The sequence below is a fragment of the Rhopalosiphum padi genome, chromosome 3, assembly GCF_020882245.1.
Source record: "Rhopalosiphum padi isolate XX-2018 chromosome 3, ASM2088224v1, whole genome shotgun sequence".
NCBI classification, from domain to species: Eukaryota; Metazoa; Arthropoda; class Insecta; order Hemiptera; family Aphididae; genus Rhopalosiphum; species Rhopalosiphum padi.
The window spans coordinates 24,643,527-24,666,217 of record NC_083599.1 but is presented as its reverse complement, the minus strand read 5'-3'; the positions used below and the strand labels follow the sequence as shown (position 1 = coordinate 24,666,217).

Sequence of the window (22,691 nt, the reverse complement as noted above, 5' to 3'; positions counted from 1 at the left end):
CCAACTAGATGAATTTTTCTTTTCAAAGAGGGGCTGAAGTCAAAAATCAATGCATTATTACTACTCCAAAACGTGATGAAAAACACAAAAAAAAAATAAAACACGCATCATTGTAAAATCAATACATTCATCACTCATCCGTTCAGAATCTAGAAAAAAGTAAATTTATTAAAAACGTTATTATAGTTTATTATTGTTAGTCAAAATAATCAATTAATAATGTATACAATAAAAATATATGTCAAACACGAGAAATACCTAATGTTAAAACCGACATATATTTAAAAATTCAAAATTATTTCTTTGTTTTGGTGCTGGTTACATAAAGTTAATGCCTTATTATTTTCACCAGAATTAGATTTTTGTTTCTTATGTACCTAGCCTAGGACATTTGTCCAATTGTATTGCCCGCAAAACTGTCTAAAATTCAGAGAATGTATAAGATACTTAAGATTTACCAAATAATATTTAAACTTAATAACAATTTTAATAAAATTGTATATAATATATAAATATGTATGTACTTTATGTATACAATAATTAATAGTACAAAGTGTCCGCGTTTTGCACTTTTGATGCTCGACCGTACAAAGTGACCTAGAACCAGTGTTTATATATACCATACGGGCATCGGGGGCATCAGTTTTCAGAGAAAATATGCAACAATTTATTGCATTCAATTCAGTCCTGAAAATATTGCAGTGGAAGTAGAAGGTGGAACTCGTAAAACGTCGGTAGGAAGCGCATCGTCCATAAATTGTAATCGACCTCGCCATTAAAGTAGCACAACGGTCAGTGCTCAGTTCTAAGTAGCAAATGTAAATACGCGTCCCGACAACATTACCGTTTTACTGCGTAGCAGCAGCTGCACCAGCTGACAGCCTTGATAACGACAACAAACATCTACGCTGATTATGTGATAACGATGAGAAGAAAATAAAAAAACAGTCGCAGTAGTATTAATAATAACAATAATATAATATTTATTGCCATTGTCGTTTAAAAATTTCGCAATGGAATTGAAATTATATTATTTTCGTTCAAAAACATGAAATGTTTCTACACACGAAACGCTGAGTCTCGCTGTGACTTTTTTCTGCCATCTTCTTCTGTGTCGCAACAATCTTGATCGTTTTTTTTTTCTTGTAAATTTCTGACGTTTTTCTCGGACTGTGTGACCATGTATATTATTGTCTTCACACCCGTGTAATTTTATTTGTTTCGAAATGATAATATCGGATAACCTTTTGACCATTGAAACACTAAACCGTGCCTGACTTGACCACAAAGTTTTCAAAAATGTCAGCAGATTCTCCATGTAAAGGGTCCAAAAACCTGATTGGCAAGATAGTGCTGCCCGGCCCTGTTGTCGATCGTTCAATCATCGATAGTGTTGCTGGGTTCATTAACGACGTCGTCCCTCATGTGAGTAATTACTTGAACGTTCTCGTATAAAACTTAATATTTATTCCATTATGTTCATTCTGATTAATGATTGTTATAATGTTTAATTTTCAGGGATATTCCAACATTTTAAATGTAGACAGTAGGGAAAAAATTCTATGGACGCAATTTGAAACACTAGAAGCTAATGAATTTCCTTCAAACTTCGAGAATGATGAATCGCTTATGTCGGGTGTATCACCAATACTTCTTATTTTGGGTTATGGATTTGGCGTTCAAGTACGATAATTTAATATTAATAACTTAATAAACTTTATATTTAAAATTCATCAAATATAATAATAAAATTTAATATTATCTTTTTCACTGAAAAGATAAATTTACTTATTTTATTTAGTATTTAAATACCTAATAATAATAAATATAACTATACGTTAGATTATTTATTCACACTCCATAACTAGGGACTTTATACTAGTTATATACTTTGTTTTAACAATTTAAATGTTTATTCTACTTAAATTAATTTTAGACGGATGTTTTAAATTTTTATTTGAGGTTTGTTGTTTGTCTATAGCAAGGTGAAAGTTATTGAATTTTGAGAAGAGAGACAGTTATCTTCGTATAAATCATATTTTTTCCATCTCTTATTTGAATTATAGGTAGATGAAATTAATAGGAAAATAGAAATTATTAACTTAAAGTTAAATAACTTTTGTTTATTAGAGTAATAATACATTTAAAATATTAAATATTTTATGTTGGATATATATATCATTAGATTAACCAAGATGTTGGATTTAATTAAAATATTCTTTTAAATTTGTTTAACATTTTATTATATCATATCATTTATTAATTTATATAATTTATTAATTGTGTACACAATAGTTATGCAATAAATATGAAATAATAAAATTTCTTTTTCTTTTTTTAATAAATAAATAATACCTATAAGGCTATAATAATAATAATAATAATACAAAATATTAATTTTTAGTGGAAATTTTGATTATTTGGTAGTTATTAGATTCACTTTTTATTTATTAAATGCAACAGTAACATATTGATACAATTAATATTTAATTAAAATACATACTATAATACTAGAAGCTAACCTTCGTACTATTTGAATCTAATATAATAATAGAACATTTAAATTGTTGAGTTCAGTAATGCTCTACTTCTGGAAAATCTTGTGTTTGTCAATAGTCTGTAATTGTAATATTTTTTTGAATTAAAACAAAAACATAATAATATTATAATATTGAATTTTTTTCAAAAATATTTTTACATTTTTTTAAAAATTCTTTTAAATTCATATAAGTTATGATTATATTGTTCAAATAAATAATAGAATATTTATTTATTATTATTATTTATTTTTATTCATGCAGAATTTTTGGTTAAATTTAGTTCATTAACTATTTAATATGGGCTTAATTAAATTTATTATTAAAATGTGTAAAAAAAAAGATTGTTGTTATACTTGATTTATAAATTAATTATAATAAGTTAAAATACCTGTTAATATTTAATATATTCTATTAGGCCAAGAAATATTTGCATTTTTATTATTATTTCTTGCGAAACATTAAAATTTTCTTTTACACAAATATTAATACAATATTATTTTGTTTATTTTTTAAATTCATCTATGAAAATAAATTTGTTTTTAACCTAATATAATAATACACAGTTATAGTAATATAGTATATACGTTTAAGTTTCAATGTTATTTTAATTATTATTATACATTTAAATAGGTAATCAATAGTATAGATAAAAAAAAATACTCTATTTTTTAATCATATATAAAATTAATGATGAGAGTGCATTCAAACGGCACAAAAAATAAGCTAGTAATGCACAATTTAAAAATACTCAAATAATTATTATTTACTTGCATAAATTAAAAATATTTATTTTATGTTAGTAATAAGACAAAAAAAAAAAAATATGAATGTTAATAGTTTTTTATACTATTATTTAATACTTAGATATTAGTAGCTAGTTTTAAAAATTGACAATTACAAGTTTGGCATTTATTTTAATAATTTAAAAATATTTTAGGTGTGGTATATTGGTGCCAATGGTGAGGCATATGAAGTTTTATCTTGGTCACAAGGAGTTGTCAAGATTTTGAAATTTATACCTTCACCTTTACCGGAATTAAAATTTCGACAAGACCCATTTGCTCATAAAAGGCCATTAATTGCACTCTGTGATAATTCAGGCCCAGGACCACAGTTTTGTTCTGTCAGTTTTATATCATTAACTTGTGGAGATGTGGTATTTAAATCTAAATTAATAAATGTACTTGAGCTTTATTTATGAATAGTCAAATTAATGATTTTTTTTTTTAGGTAAAAACAATTAAATTTAAAAATACTGTAGTCGATATTGCTGTAAATAGATTTGCTATTGCAGTAGTATTTGTAGAACGTATTGCCGTGTTTGATGCTCTCACAGTGGAAGATATAACTACAATTACTACATGTTATCCTAGTCCTGGAATTAAATTAAACCCAATTGCATTGGGAACAAGGTTATTTTATTTTATTTTGATTAATGTTTATATAGTATAATTTTTATAAATAAATTTTAAATAACCAATAATAGGTGGTTGGCGTATGCAGATCAAAAGTTGATATCGTGGAACCGATCAACAGGTGGTTATGAGGGCGAGAATGGCCATTCATATACAGCTACAGTTTTGCATGCAGCAAAATCATTAAGCCAAAGTTTGAGAGATTTAAGTGGCTCTGTAGCAAATAGTATTACGGGTGTGCACAATTCAAATTCAACTCATAATATATCAGTTGCAAATGATTCTAATCAAATGAATCCAGGCATAATCACCATAATTGATATCAAAGTATGAAATATTATTTTTAATAATTAAAAAATTTGTTTAAATTAATTTAGCTAATGTTTGTTTTTTTTAGAATAAAGTGTTAAAGGAAAATACACCACAAGGTCCTGATATTATTGCTCATTTTTCAGCACATTGTGAAGCTATTGTCGCTTTAAATTTTGACCAGTCTGGTCTTATGTTAGTAACTGCTGATAAAAATGGTCATAGATTTAACGTATTCAAAATACATCCTAGTATATTAGGTTCTTCATTTGCAGCTGTTCATCATTTGTATACATTACATAGGTATGTGTTTATTTAATCATATTACAGGTAATTGATAAATAATATCAATTTTATATAAATTATAGAGGTGACACCACAGCTAAAATTCAAGATATTCAATTTTCAAGTGATTCAAGATGGGTGGCTGTAAGTTCACTTAGGGGAACAACTCATATATTCCCAATTACACCTTATGGAGGACCTATTGGTTTACGTACTCATTCAACACCGCATATTGTAAATAAATTATCAAGGTAAGATAAAATATGAAGAATATATTTTTTAAGAGGACACCTTACCCGCATGTGTTGTCTCTGTCTTACTAACGCGCATCATAACAAATTTGCGTTCAGTAGAACACATTTTGTGATGTTAGCTTTAATATTAGAGTAAATTTACCTACTATCAAATTTAAAAGTAAGAATATTACCTAGAAAATGACATATGCTTTTATTGATACTATCATTTTAAAGTGAGTTATAGCTATGTAAAATATTACAACTTAAAAATGTTTATAACTTGCTTTAAAATGTTAATATCAATAAAAGAATATGCTATTTTCTAGATAATATTCTTACCTTTAAATTTTATAATAGGTAAATTTACTAAAATATTAAAGCTAACATCACAAAATGTGTTTTGGTGATCACAAACTTGTTATGATGTACGTTAGTTAGACACAGACAACACATGTGAGTATGGTGTCTTCTTAAATATTATAGATAACAAGATAACAATACAAAATTGAAGCTGCTGAAAAAAATATATTTTGTCTAACCTTAAAATTAAATTTTAGATTTCATCGCAGTGCTGGTTTAGTAACTGATGGACGAAACAGTCCTGTAATGACAGAATCATTACAGAATTCTCAAATTGTGTTGCCATACTCTAATCCTTGTGTGTCGCCTGTACCACATTCAATTATTGTACATTCACTGTGCCAAATTCGATCACAAAGCAATAAATTGAAACCCGACGAAACTGGAATAACAGCATGTATTAGACTGTCTACTTGTTTTTCTCATGGACGTGTGTTGGATACAGCTATGATCAGAGAAATGTCTAATGTAACTTATAATCCCAAGAAAAATATTGCAGATTCTTTGTATGTGATGACTAGCAATGGCATTCTTACACAATATGATATGTATCCTATGCATTCAAATGGTAAGTAGACATTTTGTAATATGCTAATATTTAGTTTAGTGATTTACAATAGTATTATTAAACTGGAGCTTATTAATTTTTATAATTAGCAATATCCAAAGAAAAAATATTTGATGATACGATGATAGAATTAAACATTGAACCAAAAACTGAATGGAATTTATACAAACCGCCTCTTCATGCATCTACTGTTAACCCCCCTTTAAATCGGGGTAACCCATTGTTAGACCTTTATATAAAATTTCCAGTCACAAACCTGCCAAATATTCCTGAAAAGAATTCTTTAGAAAGCATTGATGAACGTTGGCTATCTCAAGTAATATATACAAATTAAATTGTTATTAATTTTTTTTAGTTAGTATACTATAAAGATACTTTTATAGGTGGAAATAAGTACACATGCAGGCCCACATCGTCGCCTTTGGATGGGACCACAGTTTGTGTTTAAGACTTGTAGTTCTTCATTAGGGTAAATAATTAATTATTTTATATTTAACTTATATATTTTAATATTGTTATATTAAATCATTTTACAGGAGATCTGAATCTGATACTCAATTGAGTGAAATTGAAAATGGATCGCTATTATTAAAATCAAACCCTGTTAGTGTTCCACAAAATAATATCAACAGACAGAGCACTCCTGTGTTCATTGAATGCGGTTCAAATAGTATGTAGTCAAAAATAATTAATTACCGTAAAATTATTCACACACTGTTCTATTACTAATACATCATAATTCCATTTAATTATTAATTTTACCCTTACTATTGATGAATGATGTTATTGACCAGAAATGGCAAACCTATAATACGGAGTGCACACTATTTTAGTGACATGTACAATAATCCAAGTAAAGATCATTTGTAGGAATTTTTAGGTTCAACAAGAACCGAATTTGATCGTCAAATCAAAGAACTGATACGGGTACTGGAAAGTTTGAAAAGTTTAAACAATGCCCTGGTGTGATTCCTTTTTATAGTGATTATTGCAAATCAAAAAAATGTGTAATTGAAGTATAAAGAGCATTAGTTGAATTTGATAATAATTATCAATAGTGAATTGGATGATACAGAATAATCACAAAATTCATCAATAGCTATTGTTCAATTCAGCAAGTTTTAATTATTTTTAGTAACTGTTCTTTTTAAATCATCAATAACATTAGATTGACAGATTTATATTTTGGAAATGTAAAAAAATCTTATACTCCTAACGTTTCAATCTCTCCCATGCAATTACCTATTGAATAAATGCCACAGAATTCTTGATTCAGAATGATTTAAATAATAAATGGAGCTATGAACAAATAAAGCTAAAAAACTTTAATTTTTATAAAAGCTTGAACTCGTTTTATTTTTCAGTTATTCTTGTTATACTATCCAACAATCTTTTTCTTCACATAATTTAAAAATGTTTAAATCAACATAACCTATACAAATAGACTCTTATTTGATACCCATTACATTTATTGTTTTGTTTATGAAAACTAATATATATTTTTCAAAATGTATTCTGCGTATTAATTTACTGAATATTAATGATTGAATTGCAAAAATGAACTATAGGATTTTGATTAGTAGAATTTTTATATTTTAAATTTCCTTCACTATCAAAAAATGTATGTAATAAAATGTCTGTCCAGACACCAGTCTTGTAAAAAATACTTTTAAAGTTGTATTTAGATGCAGATACAAAAACATTCACTCATAAAGTATTAATGAAAACTAGTCATTTCTTAATTAGTCATTCTTATTTTTAAATGGTTCACAAACTTTATACCAGTTTAAATTATTGGATCTCGTTAAACCAGTTAAGACAATAAAACAACTATTTGGTTTGTAAATGTGTTTTTGTTGAATGTTGTATCATTTACAAGCAGTTACACTCATATATTTACCTTCATTGTATTCGTAAAAATGCAGTCTGCGCTTAATAATTAAATAAATAAATAAATGATGACACTTTTTTCAATATTTTACTACTTGCTTGACATTTTTAAGAATAACTATTCTTTCTTGATAGTTTTTAGCATCTTCTTCCGCTGTAATATTATTTTTCATCTTCAAATAATATTGGACTAGTTCAGGCACTTCATTTTTACTATTTGGCTAACTATTATTGAGCACATATAATATTTCTTTCAGTACTCGGGGATAGGCAAGATACTTAAAAATCAGTATTGCAATACTAGACTCTAGATACTTGTATTAAAGATACTGTCCAATTTTGTTTGTACTCAATATTATGAAACAACACCCTCAATAATTATTTTATTATCATTGCTTTTATCAATGTAATCTCTAGATAAAAAGTCTATTATACCAAGAAAGTCTGTTTTGTGTTTATTATTTATATATATTTATTTATTAATTATTTATTATATTAATAATAATAATATAATAATAGATTTTACAAAACAGTGTTTCATATTGTTTTACAATTTAACTTAACATAGAATCATCAATAATAGGATCACTATTTTACAGCATTTAAGTTTTATGTTGTGTAGAAGTATAGACAAATTAAAAAAAATTGACATTTGGAAGCAGTTCAGTATCCCCTGATCCCTCTTTGATGCTATTAGTTTTGTGTGTTTTGATGGTTTATTTACAAATGACTTTTTTGCTCCAATTTTAAATTAAATATTGTTTGTATTATATATTAATCATTTACAACTGAATTGTAATTACTGTTTGGTAATCAACGATATTGTTCGTTATTTTTATTTCAAAATCATATGTATAGCATATGAGATATTTAATGATATTTTTATTGAATTAATTTACTTGTTACCTAATTTATTGTTTGTTATAAACCACCATATGATATTTAACTGTTTTCATAAGGTTTGTCTCGTTACTTATCAAAGATGTATAAATTAGATTCTAGTAAACAGGGCCGTCCCGATGATTTGCGGGGCTCGGGGCAGAGTAAAATTGCGGGGCCTAAAATGTTTAAAATATCACTACTGCGCGTTAGTTGCATATACAGGGTGATTCTTTTATCATTAAACACTTATTAAATCAAAAACTGTTAACTATTTTCAAAATTTTTAGTTTCATGCTTTTCTATAACTATATATATTATGTACCATTTTTATTTTTTTCACCCTTATATTTAATAGTGAAATCATTATCAACCTTTGATTTCTAAATAGCAACCTATATTTAAAATGTCATAAAATAGTAGGGCTATTTTTTTATGAATTTTAACGTTAAAATTATTATTTTTCATTTAACCGTGACTTATAGCTACTCAAAGTTGGGTGGTTTGAGGATTTTAGGTGTATTTCCTACAGATTATTACGGTTGTGAGGCATTGGTAACTACAGGTGCAAACAAGTTTATTACATGTGAGATATGAAACCAATAGTATTATAAAATCCGAAAACCAACAAACTTTTAAAAGCTATATTTCGCTAAAAAATTAACGAAAAATAATAATTTGAACGTTAAAATTCATAAAAAAAAATAGCCCTATTAATTAATTTAGTACATTTTAAATATAGGTTGCCATTTAAAAATAAAAAGTTGTTAGTGGTTTACCTATTAAATAAAAGGGTGACAAAAATAAAAATTTCTTACATTATTTCATGGCAGTACTAGGTATGGCCCTGCTAGTAAACTTATTTGATTAGATTTATTAAATTTTCAATGATGTAATGATTTATTTTAAATTGATTTATTTGTTTATTTATATTATGATTTATTGAATGCAGGTAGTTTTGATTACTCACCAAAGTTTTTAGACCTCAATCAAGGCGATTCATCTGATGTATCATCTGACCAAGGTGAAATTAAAATATTGGAAGATTTGGCAGAAGCCATGAATGAAAACCTTCAAATTAATAAATCAGGTAAATGTGTTAAAAGTTAAGTATATATTATCTTTATGAAATTTATTGAGTATGATATATTCTTCAAAATAGTTTTTGGTGACATTTAACTGCAATATTTAAAATTGATTTATTTATACATCTTTATTTGAACATTATATTTGGATTAAAAGGACTCTTCACTCTTCAAAATAAGACTTTCAAAGAAAGAAAATCATGGTGTTTGTAGTCAATCCAAAATTGATTTCACTAATTCAAATGTAAATTTAAAATATTTTTATAATTATATATTATTATGTATGCATTTAATTTTTAAATACATTTTTATTCAATAAAAATTAATGGTATTTTTTAAATTAAGTTAATATTTTATGTTGTAACGAATTATTTATAATTTTTCAGAACATTCAGAACCTGAGGTAATCGATGAGAGTGATCAAATTGTTACTCAAATAATCTCTTCAAAAAAATGTAAAAAAACAAAAAAGAAAAAAAACAAGTAATAGTTACTCATTTTATTTTTATTAATAGATATTTAACATTTTGAATTTAATCAAGTTACCAATGTTTAAGTCCAAAACATTTTATTTTAAATGAGAACTATATTTTGTGTCCTTTTATTCTTATAGAGTAAGTCAGTCATTACTATTCATTGTACATATAATTATAATTATTAAAATTAGGTTTTATTCATACTTATTATTTTAAGTTTACTTAATCTCTTAATTAATTTATAATAAACTGTGTCTATCTTATGTGTACTGAATTGTCAAATATTTTGATCAAAAATATATTAAATAAAAATCATATTTTATAATTTATTTAAAATAAGTTAATTGAAACATTTAAATTGAATTTCATTGATTGATTAATACTAGTATAATATATTAATATTAAATATTTTACATACCAATATATTATATAATATTATATAATGTTATTCACAAGTAAATTGTAATACAGATATAGTCATATTGGAATTTGAAGCTAGAGAAGTTCTGCAGAACACATTGTAATTTTGGTTTTCACAGGTTATATCCACGGTACAGTAGAATATCGTACAAAAAGTTAATTTATTATTTAGATTTGTGTTATCCATTTCTTAATATTTATTTTGGATTAAAATTTAGACATGGAAAAGTTAATACTAGAGATAATATTAGAGATAATTCTCTAATTATCTTTACAATAAAAAAAAAAGTACAAATTTTATGCTTTTAAATTAAATTCATGTATCTCGTTGAATTCTTTCCATTAGACCTCTCGTTTTATCCACCATATATAACTGATAGTGTAAAAATGGTTTTTCATTGTTTTCTTTGAATTACCATATATTGGAATACGTTGTTTCTCAAATAGGTACTTAATTTATAGTTGTATGGTAGATACCGGTTAATTGAGTATAGTACCTTAATAACTTAGATTAACAGTATATTTTCATTATATTAATTTATATTATGCTTTTAGTCCATAGGCGGACATTTGGTTGAATTTTTTTTTTGAAGGGGGGGGGCTTTTATAATCTAATGTAAAATGACCCGTGAGACGTGACTATTGGTTTAATAACGTTATGTAGGTACAAATGGACAATAATTATTATTATAATATATACATAGGTACATGTTTTGCGATAAAAAGCTGAATAACAGCATGTACAATATAAAATGTACAACCAGTATTATTACTCAAATGCGATTATATTATAGTACAATAATAAATGTTATCCGATGTCATTTATCTGGAATCCAAATATTATCCAATAATAATTTAGTAATAATAACATTTCGATTTTTGGGGGTCTAATGAAATATTTGGGGGGCTAAGCCCCCTCACCGATGTCCGCCTATGGCGCCTTTTACTTATTTTTTTTATCAAATTAAATGTATATAAAATTAATAAATCTGACCAAGTGAGTTATAAGATTTTCCCAGTTAAATAGTTCATAGCACCTTTTTATGACAAGGTCTATTATAAGAATTATTATAAATCAATTTTATCGCCACTCACCATTAACTATATAATATACTAATCATTCTGATTAGCACAATTACTTACTATATTTATGTGTTTCAGGTTCTTTATTTGTTTGGTTTTAAATGTTTTATTTTTAGTTGATTCCTCTGGAATTTGAAAACTGAACGTGTAGATCTTTGTTTTTTTTTTATGTTCAAGAGTGTTACTTTTACACCTTTAATACTGTAATATTTAAACAATAACATGATTATGATAGGTAGTAAAATATAATGATTATTGACTTATTAGCTTTAATATTAGAGTAAATTGACCTATTATCAAAGTTAGAGGTAAGAACATTATCTTAACTCTTAAACGTTCGGTTTTTTCGATATTTTAATTTTTAAGCAAGCTTTAAGTATTGTTAATATTATTAGATTAGAATGCTAATTTCTAGCCTAAAAATTTTAATATCGAAAAAAGTTTAGTTTTACTGAATGCAAATTTGTTATGTTGTAACACTGAGATAACTCGTGTAAAAGTAGCGTTCTCTTACGGAGATTAATTGATACAAACCATTTTTAAGGAGTTCAATATAGGCAGATTTCTAAAGGCACGAGTGTGGATTATGCAAATGTATGTATAGTAATTGATCATTAGTGAGAGTGACAATGTGTAAAATAAATAGCGGAGCGCCTCCGTACATGCAAGCACTTGTTATCAACGCACTACACAACAATAATTAATTTTTTTTTAAATGTTTATAATTTTTTTTTTGTAGTTTTCAAGTACCTATGTTTTTAAATATTTTATCTGATGACTAGGATAATCGGTACATTTGGTATGAGAGAGGTATATTTTGAAAAAAAACTTAAATATAATCAAATTCCTTAAGATTACGATGATTGTGTTTAAAACGACACGAGCTTTTTAAAAAATATTACTCACGAATCAAATCCCCTGATTTCTACTTTTCTCAACTTGGTAGCAACGAAAAGCTTGTACAAATTGGCTACAAATGTGTAATAAATATTACCCTTGTACTTGCTCAACGACTGGTCAACTTCGTTCAACTAAGGAATGTATAAAACGTAACATAAATTAAATATTAGTATCCTAATCATTTTTTTATAGGTATCATTTTTTGACTGTGCGGTAAATGTCCGAAATCTGAACATTTACCGATTGATTTCGACAAAACCAATCCACCTAGGAATCTAAGATACACAAAATAGTTTGGTCAAACATCGAATGATTTTCGTAGTACGGTCTTTTACAAACAATATTTAGTAAAACTTAGGATAAACAACCAAAAGTCCGAAATATTTTACCAATTATGTGATTAATAATATTAATAATAACTATTATTAAAGTATATTAGGTACTATATATTAACTACTACCTACTAACCTACTAGGATATTAGATAGGTACACATTTATATTCCTATTATAATTATTATATATTTATAAATTTTACTATGAATTATATATATTATTTATATATATATTATTAATTATATATATTTATTTTATTATGAATTATTATACTGCCACTGGCTTTGGGAATTTTCATTTCGACTTTAATATAAATCATGAAAATGGAAAACCTTGATTATTTTTTATATAGCTAATAAATTAGCCAAAAATTCACCTTCCTATGTGATAAAAGTCGTTCCTAATAAACAATGTGCTGTAGGTAGGTACAAGGTACATACAATTTAGTTTACGATACGGAACAGGTTAATAATACAGATAGTTGATTGATATTGAAACATATTGAAAATAATTTTACGAGTATTATTCGTTTTACAACTGTCGCGAATAGTATATAGGTGTTTTTCAATATGTCACAATTGTTACTTAAAATACGGTTTTATAAACTTTTAAATGGTGTTTTCGAGGCAAAAAACGATGAAAACTTTTTATACATATCTAGTGAAAAATATGATGTATTATTGAATGAAGCCAAAACCGATTCAAAAATATATTGTGCAACTCAAGATGCCATAATAAATGCCTGCACAAATAAATAATAAAAATAAAAATATCTAATAAAATAATAGGTAGTAGCTAATATAGTAGCTAATATACTTAAATAATAATAACTATTATTAATATTATTGATATCACGTAATTGGTAAAGAATTTCGGACTTTTACCAACGCTGGTTTTTTATCCTAAGATTTACCTAATCTCGTTTGTAAAAGTCCTAACTACAAATATCATTCGGGGTCTGAGTGTTCGACCAAATTATTTTGTGTATCCTATAGGACATAAATTTTACCAGTATTCGTACTTTTACTGTAATATATATTTATATATTATATATTAATGTAATAATGTCTATTCGAGTATCCCACGTAGTTGCGCCTTGCGCCCCCCACTGCAATAGTGCACTACCACCCGACGGAATTTGATAACTATAAAATATTACTTTCAAAACTTTTTCCATCGAATTTGTCGTCGTTAGTAGCATCGAATCCATTTTGTATATGTGCAAACACAATGTTTCTATTTCGGCTTTCATTGCTGCTAAATTGTTTGTTAAGATCCGTAACTTATGGTTTTTTCTTTTTAACGTCTGTTTCAGCTGTATCATCATCGTATTTATTGTGCTGGCTCTGTACGCAATACGTTGGTTTCTTTCATTTTTCGTAGATAAATCTTTTATTTGTAAGCTAAGACCTAATTTTTTAGTTTTTATTGCATCCATTATCTAGAAATGCGTAAAAATATAAATTATAACCAATGCCCATAAAATTTTTTTTTTTCATTTACGAATGTCGAATAAAGACAATACAGTGTACATAAGAAATAATCTTTCTAGTATAAAATAATAAAATAATTAATATTATAAAAACATCCACCTGTTTTTGAGCTATGATTATTTTATTTAGACGGCTATTTTCTTTTATGTACATTTTGTTCTCGATTTTCAAATCTAGGTTATCTGATTTCAGCAACGTATATTTTTTATCCATTTTGAACCAACTATCTGAACATTTATTTAACTAAAATAATATAATTTTTTTAATAATTGACAATTCAACGTATATCAATGTATATCTACGAAAAAATAAATTTGGAAGGAAGGGCTTAAAATATATGCTAATAAATGCTAACTATTTAACAATTTTTAATCTTACAAGGCCACGTAAAAAAAAATGTATTTAAAAAACATTTTACGGAGGGCGTAAATATTAAATGTGATCCTTCCTGTATACGTGTCTTAATAAATCGTAAAGGCTTTCGTAAATATACAAATAACTTACTTCAGTTTTAATAATAACATTTTCTTGTAAAGTTCTTTGAAAAGTTGAAGACATTAACTTTTGTAGGTTATTCTGAATCGTTGTAGATAGTTGCAAAAGCTTAGCTTCATTTTGACGTTTCATACTGTAAATAATTGTTATTTTTGTAATATTACACTGTACTTGTTTTAAACGCGTACTTTTTAAATACAGCAATCGATATTTTAAAAAGGCTTATACAATTTTTACTTACTGTTCTTTGGCTATAATAAGTTTTTTTTCAGTTTCATAAAGTAAATTATCGTTTTCTCCTTTTAGTTTTGATAATTCTTCCTCTTGTTTCAAAAACTTATCAGTTAATTGCGATCTTTGTTTTTTAAACTCATTCAATGAATTTACTTTGCTATCTGCGTACATTCATAGTTTGATAATAATTATTATTTTATGCATTTAATTTGTTGACATTAACAATTTTATAGATAAAGACAAGCTCCTATTATTTTTTCAATCAAATTAAACGTTAGTTTCCCTTCCCATTCAAAATAGCCGAAAAACAATTTTTACGTTTTGTTTTTACATAATTTATACGAAATATTTAAATAATTAATTGTTTAAAGTATCATAGACGACATAAACATACATTTTTTCGAAGTATAGTGATTGCTACATGAAACTTTTGAAACTATTTATTATTATTATCAAAATAATATTACCAAAAAAATAAATGTTGTATGAACACGAATCATTGTAAAATCAATACAATATATGATGTACTTTACATTCATAAAATTAAATTTGATGATTATGTTATGGTGTATGTCCGTAGTTGGTGAATTTTGACAAATTAAAAAAATATGAATATTTACATGATAATTTTAGTCAATGATGAGTGATGACATGTACGAATGTATAATATACAACATGGTTTTAGTTACCTACTGTTAAAATATATTTAATTGATAATATTTTATAATCGCCAGATTATATATATAATCGTTTTGTTTTAAACAAAACATATTTAATTTAAGGGGCCGCTACACTAGCATTTGTTTTCTCTGTCTATCTCCCACAAAATATAGGAACAAAGATACTCCGTATTTCCACGATAACGACTCTCTGGTTCAGTTTAGGCCGTTTAGGGCAAAGGCATTTATTATATATTTTATAAAGAAGAATATTTTCTGTGCATTGACCGGATAGATTTTTAATATTTACATTTTTTATAAATATAAGCATGTTCAAATTTAAAATAATTTCGATTATTTTTAACCATTATTAATAATTGTAAATATTGAAAATCTATCCGGTCAATGCACAGGGAATACTCTTCTTTATAAAATATATAATAGGTGCTTTTGCCCTAAACTGAACCAGAGAGTCGTAATCGTGGAAATACGGAGTATCTTTGTTCCTATATTATGTGGGAGATAGACAGAGAAAACAAATGTTGGTGTAGCGGCCCCTTAAGAGAGGACGCCATATCCGCATATGTTGTCTCTGTCTTACTAACGTATATCATAACAAATTTTCGTTCAGCAGAATACATTTTGTGATGTTAGCTTTAATATTAGAGTAAATTTACCTATTATCAAATTTAAAGGTAAGAATATTATCTAGACAATGACATATGCTTTTAATGTTATTATTATTTTAAAGTAAGTTACAGCTATGTAAAATATTACAACTTTAAAATGTTCATAACTCGCTTTAAAATGATAATATCAATAAAATCATATGTCATTGTCTAGATAATATTCTTTCCTTTAAATTTGATAATAGGTAAATTTACTCTAATATTAAAGCTAACATCACAAAATGTATTCTGCTGAACGAAAATTTGTTATGATGTACGTTAGTAAGACAGAGACAAAACACATGCGCTCTCTTAATGAATTAATTATTATAATATTTATTATTCATTTAAAGTATGATTAGTTTATTTTACACAATTTGTTGATCTCTTAGTAAATCAAGGATTGATATTAAATTTTAGTTAATAAGGATAAATTGTAAACGTTCCAATACCAGTAAAATCTACATATTATCTACGTTTAAAATTAGAATAATTTAGGTATAAAAATTAGTTAATGTTTGTACGTTGTATCTTTGTTATAATATATTAAATATACCGTTATTTTAAGTTTAATTTAAATGTATTGTATTTGTACGTATACCATCCAAGGATAAATTAGGTAATTGCCAGATAGCATTTATTATTTTTAAAAATAAAAATATTATAATTAAATAATTAACTTTTTTTTAAATATGGCACTTTTTACACCAAGAAAATGCCGCCTCTAAGCCTTTTGCATATTGTCGCTCTGTGTTGCCCGTGTCTTCCGCCGGTCCTGATATGTCGATATTTACTGAATACCCATGTGAATGCTTACAAACAGTACAAGTTTAATCAATATGACAACATTTACCAATGGTTTTGGTGTATGACGACACTACGATAGTCATTGGTAACTGTTAGAAGTCATTAATTGCGGACATTCACATATGCATTTAATGGTAAATATGAGATATTTTTAGTTATTAAGAAACTTTTATAGACTTAGCCCAACGGCATGTTAAACATATTACAATAATTTCATTATCTACCAACTATAGTACCTACCTATCCTAAATTACATTAATTCACGACTGTTTTTAATCTTTTATGATAAAAAGGAAGGCACCTAACTATTTCAAGATAATTTTAACAAAAAAATTTAAAAAAGTATTTGATTATAAATTATTATCTTTAGACCTATTCAAAAAATGTACACACTTAACAAGCCAATTTCTGCTTTCAATTGTCCAAACACTGTTTCGAATTGTCCATTCTTCTTCATTATAATGTCTTCATAGTTTATTTTTTGATGTTCAATAGTCTATAAAAACAATAATAATTTCTATATTAGGTAATAAATTCAAAGAAAAATGTAATCAATAGATTGTTAATAGTTATATTAGTTAATTTTGTATTTTAAGAGGACGTCTTTAAAAGACTGTCTTTGTTTTACGAAGAGTAATATGGACAATTTAGTTTAGCGGCTATCGCTTTGTTAGTTATTATAATATATAATAATAAATTTAAAAACATAAAGGGAATAAGTATTAAGTATTGTATAACCTTATCGGATTTTCGATGTTTTAATTTTGAAGTTAGTTATGAAAATGTTTAAATTTTAATATTGGTCACACAGTATATATAAAGTAAGTTGGTAGGAATATATTGAATTTGATAACATTTCCTTCGAAAGCTAAGTTAGTATGTTAAAAAATAAAAATAAAAATATGTAGTTCAAAACTACTTACTTATTTATCTTGTTAATATTATATTAATAATAAAAAAATAATCAAATTCAAATCAATTCAAATTAAATTAAAAATTTTAGTAATTTAAAATTGATACTGTTTTTTACCAATTACCATTTAAATTGAAAATTAGTTAAAATTATAACTTAAGAAATTAATAATTATTACTTCATTCAAAATATAGTTATGATGCAAATATTTTTTTTTATCAAAATGTTGTTAGCAATTTTATTTTGCTGTGCGCGTGTTGTACTGATAGGTATAGGACATAGGTATATACCGTATATACCTACGGAATATTAATAGTATACATACCGTTTTTAATGTTGAAACAGTATTTTCCAAGTCAATGATCTCGTTGTTTTTTATTTCAACTTGTCTCGATAAATATGCAATGATGTCACATTGACCCTCTTTCAACGAATTAGCTTTTTCTCTTTCCAAATCGTTATTTTTCTCCAACTCAGCACACCTATTGGTTACTCTATAGAACACAACATATTTTATTATAAATAACAATCAAAATCAAAATGTACGAATAAAATGTCATAACTAGAGACTAGCTATAGTCTGTGGATAGTGGATTTATTACGTCTTTAAAAACTTAAAATGTGGTGTAATATATAATTATATAGGTACAAATATTTTAAATTTTTAAGATACCGAAAAAATTGCAAGTACTCGCAATTAATGACAAGTACTGACAATAAATTATATGAGTAGGTACTTATTTACATTCTTTAGCGAGTAGTTAATATATATATATATATAGGTGTATTTGAAAATGGTAAGTTTTTTGTTTTGCTTATTTAAAATATTCTAAATAAAATGATATTGTGCCAACAATTTGACAAAACATCATTCACGTTTAAGGCATTACTTTAAAATATATTATTTATACGTATAAAATAATTACTTTTTAAAATTAAAAAGTTTAATACAAATATTTATTATTTACCTAACCGTTTTTTATATTTTGTATATTAAAAAAATAATAAATTAATATTATATTAGGTGATTATTTTATTTAACAACACTCATTATTTAAAAACCTATTAATATTTAAAAAATTTTAATTTTCAATTGAAATAAAACATTTATTTTTTAAAAATGTATGTGTTTTATTATTTCAATTATTTTAATTTTTCAATTTTTGAATGATAATATATATTTGTAATTTTATATATAGGAGTAGAATATTTTTCAGAATATTTTTTTGTATAAAAATAGAAATTCGCATGAGTAGTTTATGAGTTGTACTTAAAGTAAAATTTAAAGTTTTGGTGAGTAGAATGGAAAGGTAGGTACAAGGAAATCCTACAAATATTCCTTTGTCTACTTACTCCGTTCACTAAAAATTTATTTTATTTATTAGTTTATTACTCATAAGATAGCTGTCCGAATTTAGATTTTTATGTTTTGAAATTCTTTGAAAAATATTCTACTTTGGGATATGAAATTAAAAATATATGTTGCCATTATACCAAAAATATAATTTTTTTTTTAAAAATGTTTTATTTTGACTAGAAATTATATCAAAAAATATTTTCTAAAACGTTAATAGATTTTAAAATAATAAGGTTTATTCGATAAAAGAATCACTGTATTATTATAGTATTTAAATTATTTAATAAAAATAGCCTAAATACATATTACTTATTACACATATTATACATATTTTCTAAATTTTTAATTATAAAATAATTTGCAAACTTTTATAAAAATAAATTGTATTTCTGTATTTTTGATATTCTTAAGTTGCTAAAAAAAATAACTTATTTGTGATTTGTATTAATTTTTCAAGCTTTTTGACTGAACCTTAAAATGTTTAGGTATCAACAATATAAAATTCGGAAATTTCAAATGTCCATTAATAGTAGCATCAAGTAACAGTAACATTAAATTGTTTTAAGTTTCTACGATAAATATTCTTTTAATATTGTACTAAAACAGTACTACTTAATAGGATTTGTTATTTTACGTGAAAATATCCAATAATTAGTTGAAATTTAAATTTCAGACAACCATTAAAATATTTATAGAGTTACATTTAATTTTTTATAATTCTTTTAATAAAAACTCGGAACCTTGTATTACATTTTAAAACTTAAATTATAAATATATTGTATGCATTTTTAATTACAAATCAATTTACAAATTTTTATATAATTTTAAACGTTCATAAAAAAATTATGATAGATTTACGATGAACTTTTCTTTTTCTTTTATTGTTATAGTGCTGTCATTTTTATCATAAATAAATATAATCATATTTCTAGTAGCTATTTGTGAGAAAATTAATAATTGTAATTTGTTATTTGTGACAATTTGAAAAGTAAAACATGAAAAACAAAGATACTACTGGTACCAATGTGAAATGTTTTTTTCGGAGTATTTATCTAATTATAAATAGGTAATAAAATTATTATAAATATATAAGATATATCCGTATCAATAATTTACAAGTAACTGATGAAAAATATAAATCTTAATTAAAATTGTATGATCCGAGTGGATTGATATAACGTATATTATGTATCCAAATTATTGTTCATACGTATTGCACTATTGCGAAAATGGAACGCTCATATTATTATATTGAATTACTTACAGGTAATATGTATGCAGTATTTAATGTCATCGGCAATAAATTAGAATATGGTTTATGATCAATATAGTTTCATCATAGAAAATATGTCTACAGCATATTTTTCACACCAATATTTCAACAATTGTTGTAAATATATTCAAATTCCAATCATACAAAAAGAATAATATATTAAATTAGTAATAAATAAATCAAAATATATTTATGTAGAAAAGTCAAATTAAGAGTATCGTCATAAAACAAAAAATGTTATTAATATTTTTATCCCGTTCTTTCCACCAGGTTTAATCACTTATATAGTTATATTACAATAATAAATGTTATAATATTATAATTATTTACTGTATAACATAGACTGATGTGTGATGTTTTCTGATGCAAAAAATAGTTTAAAGTATAATTTATTTTGGATTGGAAGATTAGTTACTTTCAGCCCTTCCCCACCATAGTTGCGCTATTGTTTATATAGTATAATGTTATACGAATGAATGCTTAGGAATAAGTATTATATAATTTCAGTTATGTAAAAATAAAAAATAATAATAATATTACGATTGGTCAAACCGAATTTTAAATAATACCTGGCGAGCTTTTCGGTGAGATCGGCTATTTGTATATTGTACATGGTCCGATCCACTTCTTGCAATGCATCTTTTTCTTCTTTGACATTTTTCTTCTTGTGACCTTTTTTATTTTTTTTCTTCTTTACAGGTGAATTTTGCATGGTTAGTTTTCAACTGTGATAGTAGACTTTGTAACTCAGGTTAGTAGACTAGTGATATAATCGGTAGATATTTTTTGTTAAAAGCGCCCTACTAAACTGTGCTACGGAATGCTTCGCTGGGTTTACGAGCGCCGGTATATCGATCTAACTCGTCGTTAGTGTGTCAGACCACTCATTCAGATACTTAAATACTCAGATAGTCAGATGCAAATAACATCATAACGTGCAAATAAATAGGAAATAGGAATTGATAAACAAATTATCAAAGGCGGGAAAAATTATTTATTTTTATTAAAATAAACAAAATATACTTAGCTATAAAAGTTTAAGTTAATATGGAAAAAAAATATTAAGTTAAAAGAATGTTAAGGTTGATTTTTTTGTAAAAATTATTACCTTGTTCACACAATGAACTTTGAAATTGTTAGAAATTTATCATACTTTCCATTTTAATTGCACGCTGTATAGTGGTATAAACAATATTATTAGTTTGTGGTTACCTATTACTTATTAATTAAAGAAATATTTATTTACTTATTTTATTTTAAAACCGTTGTCTACAAGTAAATTAAAAAATCAATTAACAAATTAACTTTCAATTTACTAGTTAGTTATAAATTTGTTGTTTATACAACACTTTAATACCTATTAATAATAGGCTATTATTTTCCAAATTAATTAAATTAACAACCTGTTATTAAAATTAAATTATTACATAATAATAATTACTATAATCTAGTTTAGTTGAGTTATTATTGTTATTAAGTTAATTAGATAAGATTTAAAGCTCCAAAAGTTGTTACGCTATGTCGCCATGACTTACAGGAAAATTTTAAAATCGAAATATGGATAAAAAAAATTGAAATAAATAACTGCTAGGTACATGACTTTTTGATAAAATAGGTTGTCTGAGTTTTAAACTTTTAAATCCGGAGTGGTGCAATGAATGTACCTATTCGTTTTACAATGATGTATGTTCATATATTATAAAAACACACATTGTATGTGTGTGTGTCATGTCATTTTTTGGAGTATATAATAATATACTACAATTTTCAATATTAAGGGTATCTTCTAGACGCAGAAAATGTTATTATTTTGGAGATAAAATTCCAGCACTTATAAAAACACTAGAGAAAAACAAAAAAAAAAGTAGGTTTATGTATATTATTGTTATTTAATTTAAGTCAATAAACCACCTAACTAGTTATACTATAAAATAGTGTGATGTGTGAACAGGTTCGTGTTATAAATAGCCAATAGCTAAAAGGTAATATCTTAAAATTCTTCGTTAAAATAT

The 22,691-nt window shown here is 25.2% G+C and overlaps 2 protein-coding genes across 4 annotated transcripts; one reads left to right on the top strand and one right to left on the bottom strand.

The window, feature by feature from the left end:
• Nucleotides 1-840: 840 nt before the first annotated feature.
• Nucleotides 841-10,358, top strand: LOC132924562 (breast carcinoma-amplified sequence 3 homolog). Of its 3 annotated transcripts, XM_060988941.1 has the most exons (14): nt 841-1,425; nt 1,519-1,683; nt 3,478-3,696; nt 3,771-3,952; nt 4,027-4,282; nt 4,353-4,567; nt 4,633-4,800; nt 5,343-5,713; nt 5,803-6,029; nt 6,097-6,182; nt 6,250-6,383; nt 9,435-9,572; nt 9,725-9,811; nt 9,954-10,358. In XM_060988941.1, exons 1-13 carry the CDS (start codon nt 1,300-1,302, stop codon nt 9,778-9,780), a joined length of 2,343 nt encoding a protein of 780 aa, XP_060844924.1. In that variant the 5' UTR covers nt 841-1,299; the 3' UTR covers nt 9,781-9,811; nt 9,954-10,358. The 3 variants fall into 3 exon arrangements, with proteins under 3 accessions (XP_060844924.1, XP_060844923.1, XP_060844925.1); XM_060988940.1 differs by lacking the exon at nt 9,725-9,811 and having other exon boundaries at nt 843-1,425; XM_060988942.1 differs by lacking the exon at nt 9,954-10,358 and having other exon boundaries at nt 843-1,425; nt 9,645-9,780.
• A 106-nt stretch (nt 10,359-10,464) lies between these two features.
• LOC132924563 (cilia- and flagella-associated protein 157) lies at nt 10,465-21,504 on the bottom strand. The gene is made up of 9 exons (XM_060988943.1): nt 21,249-21,504; nt 18,375-18,543; nt 17,530-17,632; nt 15,010-15,163; nt 14,778-14,901; nt 14,373-14,516; nt 13,940-14,221; nt 12,453-12,577; nt 10,465-11,747 (listed from the first exon to the last, which is right to left on the bottom strand). Exons 1-9 carry the CDS (start codon nt 21,389-21,391, stop codon nt 11,630-11,632), a joined length of 1,362 nt encoding a protein of 453 aa, XP_060844926.1. The 5' UTR covers nt 21,392-21,504; the 3' UTR covers nt 10,465-11,629.
• Nucleotides 21,505-22,691: the final 1,187 nt, after the last annotated feature.